We start from the raw sequence: 12,565 nt of genomic DNA, 5'->3' as shown, positions 1-12,565 counted from the left end.
GCGTTTGGGATACAAACTGCTGCCCACATGGGATCCTGGCATGTGCAAGGGGAGGACTTTAGCTGCTAGGGTACCGTACCGGGCCCAAAAACTCATCTTATTGCTGGCACTTCGTAACCTGTTGAAGCTGCATGGCTTCATCCAAATCTTGACCCTGTTTCCCCATTTTATGGGTGTATAGCTGGTTAGTAACGGGGATTGGGAGCTGATGGAGTGCTATAAAATCTCTTTGCCACAGAAAGTTCTAACAAGAACTTTGGCTTTAACCCAAAGGATGTTTGGGGGCGTTAGAGGACAACACTCAAGGGTTTGTTAAAATTGAGGTAAAAGTCACCAAGCATTAACTGGTTTAAAGTGGGTCATTCAGTTGCCTGTGGTACATTCATGACGTTGTGTCTTCGTCATCAGGGGCTGTTTTCATGCCTCACAGTAGATATGTGTCTGGTGTCATCACTGTACGCCTCCCCAGCACATTTCCAGGGATGGCTAGATAGAGTGGCGTCCAAGGCCACAGGACACAAGCCAGGATGCTTCGCTGCCGCCCCCTCCTCCTTAGCCCCCGCGGCTGGGTGCGTCTGCAGAGACCTGTGTGTTGTTGTTTCACCTGGCCCATGTGCTTGAGGCACTTTCCCAGCATGTTTTTCAGCCCCAAGCATTTGCTCAGCCAGATTCTCTGTTGATTGTCTTCAGCCTCGCCCACTGTACGTGCCACTGGGCAGCAAAGGAAGGCAGGTCCCTGTGGGGTGCAAAGAATGCCTTAAAAAAAAAAGATTTAGTTGTTTGTTTATGTATTTTTATTGGAAAAGCAGATTTACAAAGACAAGGAGAAACAGAAAAATCTTCCATCTGCTAATTTATTCCCCAAATGACCACAATGGTCAGAGATGAACCAATCTGAAACCAGAAGCCAGGAGCTTCTTCTGGGTCTCTGATGGAGTTCAGGGTCCCAAGGCTTTGGGCCGTCTTCGACTGCTTTCCCAGGCCACAAGCTGGGAGCTGGAAGGGAAGTGGAACAGCTGGGATATGAATTGTTGCCTATATGGGGTTCCAGCACCTGCAGGTGGAGATTTAGCCAATCAATTGAGACATTTAACTGGCCAGAAAGGCTCCATTTTGTGGAAACTTAAGAGGGGAGGCTGAGCATCATGGTATGCCTCTTGTAGTCTCCCTTGCCTCACACAAGGTGCCTGTTCTAGATAAGTCTGATACCCAAACCCTTCTAAGAGGAAGGGTACGCCATGTTTTTCAGGCTTACTGTAGTAGATCCTTTTTGTGAAGCAGAAAAATTCCCATCATCTGGGCTGTGAATGTGTACTTTCTTCATATTAGGTGGGCTTCAAGTGGGGCCCATTTTGCTGGAGATGGTAAGGATGGGTGGAGAGAATGTAGGGGTTTGGAGCAAGTGTTGCTCTTTGGCTTGGGATGTCAGAAGGACCAGGACTGCTCTGGTCTCCACTGATGAAAGGGTTAACAGTTATCACTTAAGCTCATTCAAGTCACAGCTTTGTTTTTCCTGGTAGAGACTTCTGCTGCGCGTCAAAAGACTACTTGTTTTTTGTTTGTTTGTTTTGTTGTTGTTGTTATTCTCTGTCTCCTTTCATGTCCCTCAGCTGGTGACTAGATTTCAGGAGCTGGGGAGGGGTATGATGGAACCCTGGGAAATGGAGTAGCCGCTGCTCAGCCACTCATGTTGAGGTTAGAGGCTGTTCTTAGAAATGAGGCTCAGAGGGGTGGGCACAGTGCCAACATCCCGTAGGGACACTTGTTTGTGTCCCAGCTGCTCCACTTATGATCCAGCTCCCTGTTAATGGGAAAACAGGTGGATGGCCCAAGGCCTTGGACCTCTGCACTCATGTGAGAGACCTCGAAGAAGCTCCTGCTTCTCAGCTTCGGGTCAGCTCAGCTCAGCTCTGGCCTATATGACCATTTGAGGAATGAACGAGTGAATGGAAAACCTCTCTTCTGGCTTTTCTTCTCTGTGTAAAAATCTGCCTTTTAAATTAAAAATAAATAAATCTTTTTTAAAAAAATAGGAAGAAATGAAGTCTGGAGATACTTCTCATGAAGGCATTGAGATGAGATTCACATAAAACAAAGAGCAATTCTGAGACTGGCTTTGGGCACAACAGATACTTCTTAGGGCACCCACATCCCGTGTCCTAGTGCCTGATCCCAGTCCCAACCACTCTGCTTCCTATCTAGCTTCCTCCTGATGGCCATCCTGCTAGGTACTGGGCAGTGGCACAGATACTTGAGTCCCTGCTATTCAGACATGAAACCCAATAGGAGTTCCTGGCTGCAGCCTGACCTAGCTCTGGCTGTTGCAGGCATTCAGGAAGTGAACCAGTACATGAGAGATCTCTACCTTTCAAATATAGAAAAATTTTAAAAATTTACTACAGTGTGCAAGTGTTGTCATTCACTAAGTTTAGAACATTTTCCTCACCCCACAAGCAAAGCTGATACCCATTAAGAAGTTGCTTACTAGGTTTGGCATTGTGGAGGGGCAGGTTAAGCTGCCACCTGCAGCACTGGCATCCCATATGGGCACTGGTTCAAGTCTCATCTGCTCTACTTCCCATCCGGTTCCCTGCTGCCAGCCTAAGAAAGCAACAGAGGATGGCCCAAGTGCTTGGGTGACCCAGAAGAAGCTTCTGGCTCCAGGCTTCGGTCTAACCCAGCCCCGAGGCATTGTGAATATTTGGGGGATGAACTAGCAAATAGAAGATCTCTCTCTCTATCTCCCTTTGTGCCTTTCAAATAAATATTTAAAAGAAGAAGTTGCTTCCTGTTCTTGGAACCACCATATGCATTCTGTGTCTGGATTGACCTATGCTAGTCATTTGCAGTGGACTCCTGCAGTGTGCACGAGGCCTTTCCCATCTGACTTCTTTCATGTAGTATGTATTTTCAAGGTCCACTCATGTGTTAACATGATTCCATACCTACTCTTTTGTGTGACTGTGCCCCAGTTTATCGATCCATTCACCCTCTGGGGATGAGCTATTCCCCAATTGGGGGACATCTGGGCCATGACCACTTTTTGGCTATTGGCTGTTGAGAGTAGAGCCACCGTAAATACACCTATGCAAGTGTTTTGCTTTTTTGTTTTGTCTGTTTTCAGCTCTTTTGAGTGTATGCCTACAGGATGAAATTGCTGGGCCCTGGGTACTTGTTCAAGGACTGTGAACTGCCTGGGGATGTGAGGAAAGAACATGGGGAAGAAGCAAACAGAAGGAAGGGTGCTCTTTCATCCCAGCCATGTGTGGATGTATGGCAGTGCTTGAGGAGTGTGAATGGAAGTTGCACTGCGAGCTTTCCATGTCTGGGTAGAGGGACTTGTTCCAACTTTGCATCTTTGCTCGTGTTAGCTAACTTTTGGCTGTCTCAGAATGACACCTTGAACTGCAAATGACCAAGATTTGCAGTCAGTGAAGAGAATTAGAAGATGGAGTAGGGCTGGTTCTGTGGCATAGCAAGCTAAGCCTCAGACTTCAGCACCAGCATCCCATATGGGCACCAGTTCTAGTACGGACTGTTCCACTTCAGATCCGTTTCCCTGCTTATGGCCTGGGAAGGCAGCAGAGGATGGCCTAAGTCCTTGGGGCCCTGCACCCATGTGGGAGACCTGGTAGAAGCTCCAGGCTCCTGACTTTGGATGGCTTTGGATCGGCTCAGCTCCAAGTACTGTGGTCATTTGGGAGCTGAACCAATGGATGGAAGATCTCTGTCTCTCCCCTTCTTGCTATAGCTCTAAAGAAAGAATGTGTGGGGCAGGGAGTGCTCTGAAGGCAGCGCCTAAGGAGAAGCCCCCAGGAGCATGGTGAGCTAGGGCTGCTCTAGCGGAAGCCACTGTGACCTCTTGTTGGGGGCAGGGGACAGTGGCTTGCACTTGGCCTGCTTGTTAAGCAAGTACTATATAGTCTTTCCGTATAATATGGAAACTATATGCTAGTTCATCCCCCTTCATTCTCTCCTTCCTCCTTCCTCTCCCTCCATCCCATGTATTTCTTAAGCTCTCATAATATGCCAGTCACCTGCTCGGGGTCAGGGAGCCAGATGTGTGCCTTGCCTTTTGGCAACTTCCACTCCCATTCCTGTACCTGCCCCTACACTCAACAGAAGGCTCATCCTGGAATAGCCACCTGCCTGCCTGACAAGTGCTTCTGGAGGAATGAATTCCAAAGCTCAGGGTATAGTGGGGTGTACAAGCCAGCTGGCGTGACCTCCAGGTTGTTACACAGCGTGTACGTGATGGAAGCTGCTCCCTGTTGCCTTCTCTGACCCTTTATCTCCTGGAAGATAGCTCAGGCACTCATGCTCCTGACAGCTAAGGGCCTTGATTGGATGACCTGTGGGAGGTACAGTGGATGAGGTCATAGTGACACTGTCCCTTGGGGCAGTCTAGCTCTGCTCTTTTAAGAATGAATACCTGCCAACTTCAGCATGGGTTTGGATGTTTTTTGTTTTTTGCTTTTTTTTTTTCAGGTCCTTCCTCCCCTTCCCCTCCCCTGTGCTCTTTGCACTGTGTCCTGTTCTGTTGCCTAGGTGTCACTTTGAGGGGTGGTAATAGGCACACACAGAGCTAAGTCAGTTTGTCAGTTAGGCTTAGCCAGTGTATTAGCAGCCACTGGGGCCATGTGTTCACAGATGGCCTGGGAGCAGTGCTCAGGAAAGCCAGGAGACCTATGTGTCATCCAGGGGGACTGAGCGCTGACATGGTTCACATGGTAAGGTGTAACTAGGCAACAAGGAAGCCAAAGGGGACTGAAGTCCAACTCCAGAGCAGGGGAGCAAAAGGCGCTTTTTATGGTGGTAAAATGCATGTCACGGAAAGTCTATTCTTTTAACCACTTTGATTTATTTAAGAGAGCTTTTTTTGAGAGGCAGAGAGAGACTTCTCATCTGTTGATTTCCCTCCCCAAATGCCCAGGATGGCTCTAGCCAGTCCCAAGGCAGGAGCCAGAAATTCAGTCCAGGTCTCTTATGTGGGGGACAGGGACACGGTTACTTGGAGCCACTGGCACTGCTTCTCAGAGCCCCATGTCAGCAGGAAGCTGGGGGAAGGAGGTAGAGGCAGGATTGTAGCTCTGCGCCCTTCGGTAGAGGATGTCAGTGTCTCTGTGAGTATCTCAGTTGCTAGGGAACAGGTGCGTGAAGTGTGCACAATGACAGTGTTGTCTCTCTTGCTATCTAGTTTTGCAACTTTTTTTTATTATCCTGAAGGGAAACCCCAATCCCGTTCACATTCATTTCCCATTTCCTTGGCCACCATCAGTATGCTTTCAGTCCATGTACTTGCCACTTTCGGATGTATTAATTTTTTATAGGTAAATTTCATTTATTTAAAAAGGAGAGTTATAGAGAAGGAGAGTCAGTCAGAGCAAAAAAGAGAGAGAGAAAGAGAGAGAGAGAAAGACAGGCACACACACACACACACACACACACACACACAGAGATCTTGCATCCACTGATTCACTTTCCAAATGGCCGCAATGGCTGGTTCTGGACCAGGCTGAAGCCATGAGATAGAAGCTTCTTCCAGATCTTCCAAATGGTTACAGGGGTTCAAGGGCCTGGGCTGTCCTGATTTCCTAGACCTTAGCAGAGAGCTGAATCAGAAATAGAGCAGCCGGGACTGAAACCAGCAGCCATATGAGATGCTGTTGCACCAGGTGATGGCTTAATTCACTAAGCCACCATGCCAGCCCCTTCTGGACACTTTATATAAGTGCAGTCTTACAACACACTGCCTATTTTGTCTGGCTCCAATCACTTGGACTTCCATGCTGTAGCAAGCATCAGAAGTCCATTCAATTTTATGGCTTGTGATACTCAACTGTGTGGACCGGTCATGATTCACATGAGCTAAGGACCATTGGGACTGTTTCCCACAGCAGCCCCTGTAAGTAGAGCTGCCATGAACTCGCATGCATGTATACTTGCCTCAGTGTTTCCTTTGGAGTGTTCAATCAGAAGTATGGCTACCAGGCCACGTGGCCATTCATTCTGTGTTGAACTTTTTGAGGAACTACCAAAGCACTTTCCCAAGCAGGTGAATCATTTTACATTTCCATCAGAAATTGCATTGAATTGATGGGCATGTGGAGTGTTTCCACCTTGTGGCTACAGTAAATAGAGCTGCTGTGAATATTTCTGAGTTTTTGTTTGAACACCTGTTTGTTTGTTTTTGGTTCTTTGGGTGTATACCGCGGTGTGGAAGCAGAAGATGCTTAATGAGGATAAACCTAGCCATTTCTCCCCATGGTTTTCAGAGATGAGGCACAGGGCATTTTGCTTCCTTATCTTACTTTAAATTCACGAGATCATAATTGAATCTGTAAACATTGGAAGTTCAGGGAATGGAAATCTTGCACTGGGCCTCAGGTTGTGCTAGTGGAGGACTTCCCTTGCCCCGCATGGAGCAGGACTTGCCAGATGGATATACCTTCAGGATTATGTGCACTGCAGGGAAGAGACAGGGTGGGACCTGGGGAGTCGGAGCCCACACATGCACACTTGCACGCGTGTCACCGCTCCCTCTGGCCAAATGTTGACATGCAGGAATGCAGACCCAGCGTTGCCAGATCTGATTCCCCCCCCCAAAAAAAAATTGGCAATCAGGATTTTTGAGTGAAATTTCCCAATTTGAAAGACATTGCAAGTTAATAGATCAGTTTTAAAATATTGGGCCAAACCATAGATAGGCAGTTGGGCCACATTGGGCACGTGGCTGCTGCTTTGCAGTCTGGCTGGGAACAGGAAGCCTCTCTCCCCCAACCCTCTCATCACACCAGACTCCCCGTTGTGGTCCCTTCTTCCTTTCTCCCACTCTGGTCCCCCATGCCTGAAGCACAGGGTTCCTTCTGTGACCCGCCTCTTCATCTCAGCGCTTTCTCTTCTCTCACCAGATCACCTCTCAGACCTTCAGGGCCGGGCAGAGGGTGATCCGGGCGTGTCCTGGGATTTCTACAGCAGCTCTGTGTTGGGTAAGCTTTCAATGGCCTCCCACTCTTGATCTGTGGCTCAGAGAAGCCCTATTGGATGCAGGGTCTGCTGCTTCTGCTCCAAGATAGGAATAGCTCTGCCCCCAGAGACTCCGTCCTTCTCTCCTGATAGGAGTTCGCAGACCCTTTTAGCCCAAACCTCGACCCCCGCCCCCAGATCCAGAGGTCACTCGCCAAAGCCAGGGAATTGCAACAGTGATGTGCACAAAGCCATCCCATTCACCACCATAGGTGCTTTTAAGCTTCCCCCACATCTCAATGTCTTGTCCTCCTCCCTGGCTTTGTCTTCACCCAGCTAGAAGTCCCTAGGAGTACTGTCACTTCTTCTGGCTTCGATCATGCTCAAGAGGGACCCAGTGTGTCCTACAGCAGCTATCAGCACCATCCTTCCCTGCGCCCAACAGTGCACACACAGATTTTTGAGATAGCTCTGTCTCCAGAGCCCTTAGCCTCATGGCCCAGCTTTCCTTTAGTAGAAGATCAGCAAGTCTTTTATCTAGTGGTGGATCTGCCAGCATGGGCCAGGGGCTAGCCACACTGGGCCAGGGGCTAAGGATTAAGGGAAGCCACCACCCCTGAGCCTGTAGGCAGAGCTGCATATGGGTGGGGGCTACAGTCCAGCACACAGCTTGCAGAGTGGTGCCTTTTAGGCCTCCCCCCACCACCCCTGCCATGTGCTCCACTACAGCCCAGACTTACAGACCAGGCAGCAAGGCTAGGAGAACTACAGCCAGAGAAAGGATGGCACCCCTCTCTGACAGCTAAGCAGCTCACCTTGCACATCACCTAGTTTTCTACAACCAGAGGGCAGCCCGATAGAGTGGCTCTCTGGCCACAGACTGCCATCCTCCAGGACTAGGACTTGCACCTGACCTCCTGGGGATACGCACCACAGGGTCAGCGGATCTTGGCTTCTGCTGGGGTGGGGGGTGGTTATGGCTTTGTCATTTGTCTCTGAAGTGCCCCTCTTCTTTCCAGCCCTGCCCCTGATATCACTGGGCATTTCTTTGCTTTTGTTTTGGGCACGTAACAAAATACTGATTCTGTGTGTGCTCCTCACAGAGAAAAAAGATGGGTTTGCCTGTGACCTCCTGCGGAACCCTCCTGGCAATGCCGAGCAAGAAGGAAACGATGGCGAGGAGGACGATTTCATGTTCGAACTCTCAGACAAGCCTCTTCTCCCTTGCTACAACCTCCAAGTATCAGTCTCCCGTGGGTAAGTGGCTACACAGACACCCAGCACCAGGTTCCTGGCCAGTCCTGGCCTGCCTCCGTTGGGAGATGGGGGCTCTCTGGGAGGAAGTGGAGCAAAGGAAAGGTAGAATGTGCCAGAGAGTCTCCTGACCCACTGTCCTGGGTTGGCTGCAGGCGCTGGCCTTGTCATCTGTTTGCACTGCCTCAGTTCCTACATCTAGAGCCTTTCCCTTAAAGGCTTTGCGCACTGTCCCTACAGACTGGAGATAATGTGGGAGATCTTGGAGCTGATGAACTAGTAGAATACCTGGAACATTTTTGTGCTTGCTGGGGAGAGCCAGATTGGATCTCTGAAATTGAGATTCTCAGCCCAACCAGGAAGACAAAGGGTTGTCATAGCCATAGGACCATGTGGATCCTTAAGCAATCCACAGTGTATTTTCTTGCGGCCTAAGTTGACTAGGTGATGGTGTAGAAGCTGTCATTGCAGATGACAGTACATATTTCAATGAAGATCACTTATTTTCCAATACCCGGATGTGCCTGACACTTCCCGTTGCACCGAACCCACATGATCTTTATTAGAGGATCCACACGGGGGCCAGGTAGCCTGCAGGGCTGTGGTTCTTGTTGGGCATCCCTGCCCACACGTGGGCACTTGGAAGCATTGCTTGGCCCACACGGGAACTCAGGGCCGATGACTGTTCTCTTCTGAAGGTATTGCTTCTCTTCACCGTATTCCTGAATTTCGGATGCTTTAGTGGCCAGCTGTGAGGGTCTTTATCTTTTTGGTCTTTACCTTATTTGTCCAAGCAGTCAGCAGCTGGCATGAAGGGCACCAGGACTTGGGGGAGTGAGGTGGGTCATGAATTAGGAGTCCCTCTGTTTGCCACTTGATTAGACCACTGCTTCTCTTCTGCATGCCTGCCCTCACGGCTTGATCAAAATAAAAATAGCCTATATGATGACACGCGAGGGATCACGTTTCAGGGGCTTGTGGCCCTTATTCTTCTGGGCTGAAGCTGATCCCCGAGGGTGGGGCTAGGCCTGTGGGATATAGTATTGCACGCTTAATTATTTCCTGCCCAGCATTGAGCAGGGCCTGCTCTGAAACAGGATCTCAGGCCACAGGCAGTAAGAGGGCCAGGATAGTGAGCTTTAAGTGTGGCCACCAAGGACCACCGCAGGGAGTTCTGTGAAGCTGGCAGCAGCCCTACATTCTTTGAGAACCAAGGGACGAGGGAGGAGGACAGGAGGCTTGCTGGGGTCCTGAAGTGCTCTGGATATCATCAGACCCAGACTCAATTTTGCTCAGCAGGGTGAAGGACATGGAATTTTGTGTGTCCTCCCTGCCCCCCCCCACACACACATACACACCCTTCTTTGAAAACACTGGTCCCCACATGATAGTGGCTACAGTCCCTTCGTCTTACTCCCAAATCCTGGGAGGTAATGCTGTTTGCCGTCATTTGGAAGAAATGTTATTTTGCAGACTGCATTTTGCAGATCTGGGATGGAGGTGGGAGGTAGTGGTCGGCGGCACCGTGTGGCGCACTGGGTTCCGTAAGCATGTTCTCTGAGAGGCTGCACCAGGTGCAATACTCGGGCCTAGAACACAAGCCAACCGCCCAGGGCCCCGAGGTCCAGTGGCCGAGGCAGGCAAGTGCAGAATTGACTCTCATTGAGGACCAACAGTCCTAAGCAGACTTCCTTTTTTATTGTCAGAAGCTCTCAACAGTTTAGCAGATCATCAAGAGAACACTAAAAAGTTCCAGTCTGACCCCATGCCCCCCAGGCCTAGGCTGCAGAGAGCACAGCAGATTTGAGTTGCTTTGGCAGCTCTTTAGTATTGGGCTCTGTGGTAGACGAAGGGTTTAATTAGAGGCATGAAGCAAGTGCTGTGAGACTTCGAAACATGAGCTACTTGATCAGTTACATCACCAGAACGTCTCCCAGGGTATGGGGAGGAATGCCAGCTGAGCTGAGCCAGGAAGAAAGATGAAGGGCATGGCCTGGGCAAAAGCCCTGGGGCATACAAGTTCAGAACCTTTGGGAACAGGGATGGTTCTCTTTCCTATGGCTGGCACTTGGTGGGATGTGAGTAGCTTGTATGAGAGAGAGAGAGGGAGAGAGCTACTCAGTGGGTGTTGGCTTCAAGAGGTGGCATGCAGTCCTCTTTGGAAGGTCTTGTACAACATGATGCAAAAGATTTTGTTTCTTGGAGGTCCTGGTGATCCATTGAAAACTGTTTGGGGAAGGAGTGGAAAACCAGATTTTTTGTTAAGATTCATTTATTTTCATTACAAAGTCAGATATACAGAGAGGAGGAAAGACAGAGAGTGATTCACTCCCCAAGTGACCTCAACGGCTGGTGCTGCGCCGATCCGAAGCTAGGAACCAGGAACCTCTTCTGGGTCTCCCACGCGGGTGCAGGGTCCCAAGGCTTTGGGCTGTCCTCGACTGCTTTCCCAGGCCACAAGCAGGGAGCTGGATGGGAAGTGGAGCTGTAGGATAAGAACCGCTGCCCATTTGGGATCCCGGCGAGTTCAAGGCAAGGACTTTAGCCGCTAGGCTATGCCGCCGGGCCTGGAAAATCAGATTTTATGGTTGGAAAACTCTGATTGGGTCAGAGGATCCAATGAGGGTGTGGAGGGTATGACCAGGTGACTCTTGGCCTGCCGTGGTGAAGGCGGGACCCAGCCCAGCACGGTGGCTGGGAAAGCAGACCCTGTCAGTGGGGAACTCCATGCCGCAAGGGGCCATGTTGCTTCTGGGTTTAGCCATTGGATGCACCTGGCCCATGCCTGGCCCCTCCTGCACTCCTCCCAGCTGTTCCTAGGTTGCCGCCAGTCGGGGGTGCTGTCTGTGTCAGTGGAGGCCAACTTGCTGTAATGTGAGCCATGGGCCTGCACAAATGATGGTGCTGCTGCCATAGCCACCACAAGAAAAAAAATGTCTAATGCATTCCAGACCCAAAGAGACAAATGCCTTTTGGATTACCCGCACTTGGGGCCTTTTTCCACAGCTTCCTCTCTGCTGTGGGAAGATTTGGAAAAAACAAAGAGACAGCGGGAGCAGAGGAAAGGGAAACTAGTTCCATTGTCAAGGGCGTGGGTCAAGGCAAGCGGTTGTCCTGGCAGATGGCAGAACTCAGGTCAGAGGGGTGCTGGCTAGGTCCTGGGGATACCTGCTTAAGGGACGTTTAGTTTCTGGAAGGCCCATTCCCCGCTTCCTGCCTGTTCTCCCTGGTGTGGAGAGAGGGCTCACCTGCCTGGCTGAAAGCCAGGCCAGGCAGCATAACGGGCCAGGGACAGTCCTTGGCCTTGGCTGTACCCAAGGAGCTTGCATTGTGCTGGGAGCCTGCCAGAGGACCCTGGGTTTCCAGGGCAGAACGGAGCCAGGATAGACTGCAGGGTCCCCATGGGACGCCCTGCCTCACTCCACACACAGGGCTGGCCCCCAAGCCAGTTGCCTTTGCTGACTGCCACCTTGTCCTTCTTCCAGGCCCTGCAACTGGTTCCTCTTCAGCGACGTCCTGAAGAGTCTGAAGCTGTCCTCCCGGATCTTTCAAGCCCGCTTCCCGCACTTTGAAATCACCACCTTGCCCAAAGCTGAGTTCTTCCGGCAGGTGGCCTCCAGTCAGCTGCTGAGCCCAGCCGAGAGGCCTGCGGGCATGGACGACAGCTCCCCACCCGGCGCCTCGGAGACTGTGGAGCTGGTGCGCTATGAGCCGGAGCTGCTCAGGCTCCTGGGCTCTGAGGTGGAGTTCCAGTCTTGGAGCAGTTGACCAGGGAAACAGCCCCCTACGGCAGTCCTTCTCTTCTTTCTCCTCCCAAGTTTGCCCTTCCCCCCCACCCCCAGCTTCACCTCCCATGTCTCCTCTCTCCCCTGCCCCCCTCCACCGAGCACCAGACTGCAGAATGAGGCAATAATACGGACCAACAAGAAGCCGCCTTATTAATGCCAGCATTAGTGACTGGATTTGTTTGTTTGTTTTGGTTACAATTAGTTCTCATCTCCCTGTCCTTGTTGTTGCAGTTGGTGATGGGGGGATGGGAAGTTGAAGTTCACGTCTGAGGCCGGTGGGAGGTCCCCCAGTGGTGGTGGGAGGTGGCCACCACCAGGGTCCAGAGGTTCTCTGGACAGGCCTTTTCACATGACACCTGACACCACAGCGGGTGAGAAAGGAGAAAAAGCCTGAATCTCTGAGCAGGGGTGGGAAGGGCCCCGCCCCCCATCCCCCTGTGTTCTCCTGTCTGCCATAGTATTTATTTTATTAGTATTTAATTTGTATTGTTTCATTGGTTTCTGATAAGTCTGTATCACTGTGACAATTTGAGACAACTCGTTTTGTTGAGGGATAT

At 50.6% G+C, this 12,565-nt stretch overlaps 1 protein-coding gene across 2 annotated transcripts in view; it reads left to right on the top strand.

The window, feature by feature from the left end:
• Positions 1-12,565, top strand: part of BCORL1 (BCL6 corepressor like 1) — a 69,260-nt gene extending 56,695 nt beyond the window's left edge. For both annotated transcript variants that reach the window (XM_041000016.1, XM_041000017.1), the window contains 3 exons: positions 6,912-6,989; positions 8,070-8,223; positions 11,706-12,565. In XM_041000016.1, the coding sequence (XP_040855950.1) occupies positions 6,912-6,989; positions 8,070-8,223; positions 11,706-11,988 (515 nt within the window). In that variant the 3' untranslated portion in view covers positions 11,989-12,565. The remainder of the gene's footprint in view (positions 1-6,911; positions 6,990-8,069; positions 8,224-11,705) is intronic.

Source organism: Ochotona curzoniae, unplaced genomic scaffold, assembly GCF_017591425.1.
Source record: "Ochotona curzoniae isolate NIBS_2020 unplaced genomic scaffold, NIBS_Ocur_1.0 scaffold_1852, whole genome shotgun sequence".
In the NCBI taxonomy this organism is placed as follows: Eukaryota; Metazoa; Chordata; class Mammalia; order Lagomorpha; family Ochotonidae; genus Ochotona; species Ochotona curzoniae.
The sequence above is the reverse complement of the archived record's forward strand: the minus strand, read 5'-3'. Positions and strand labels throughout refer to the sequence as shown.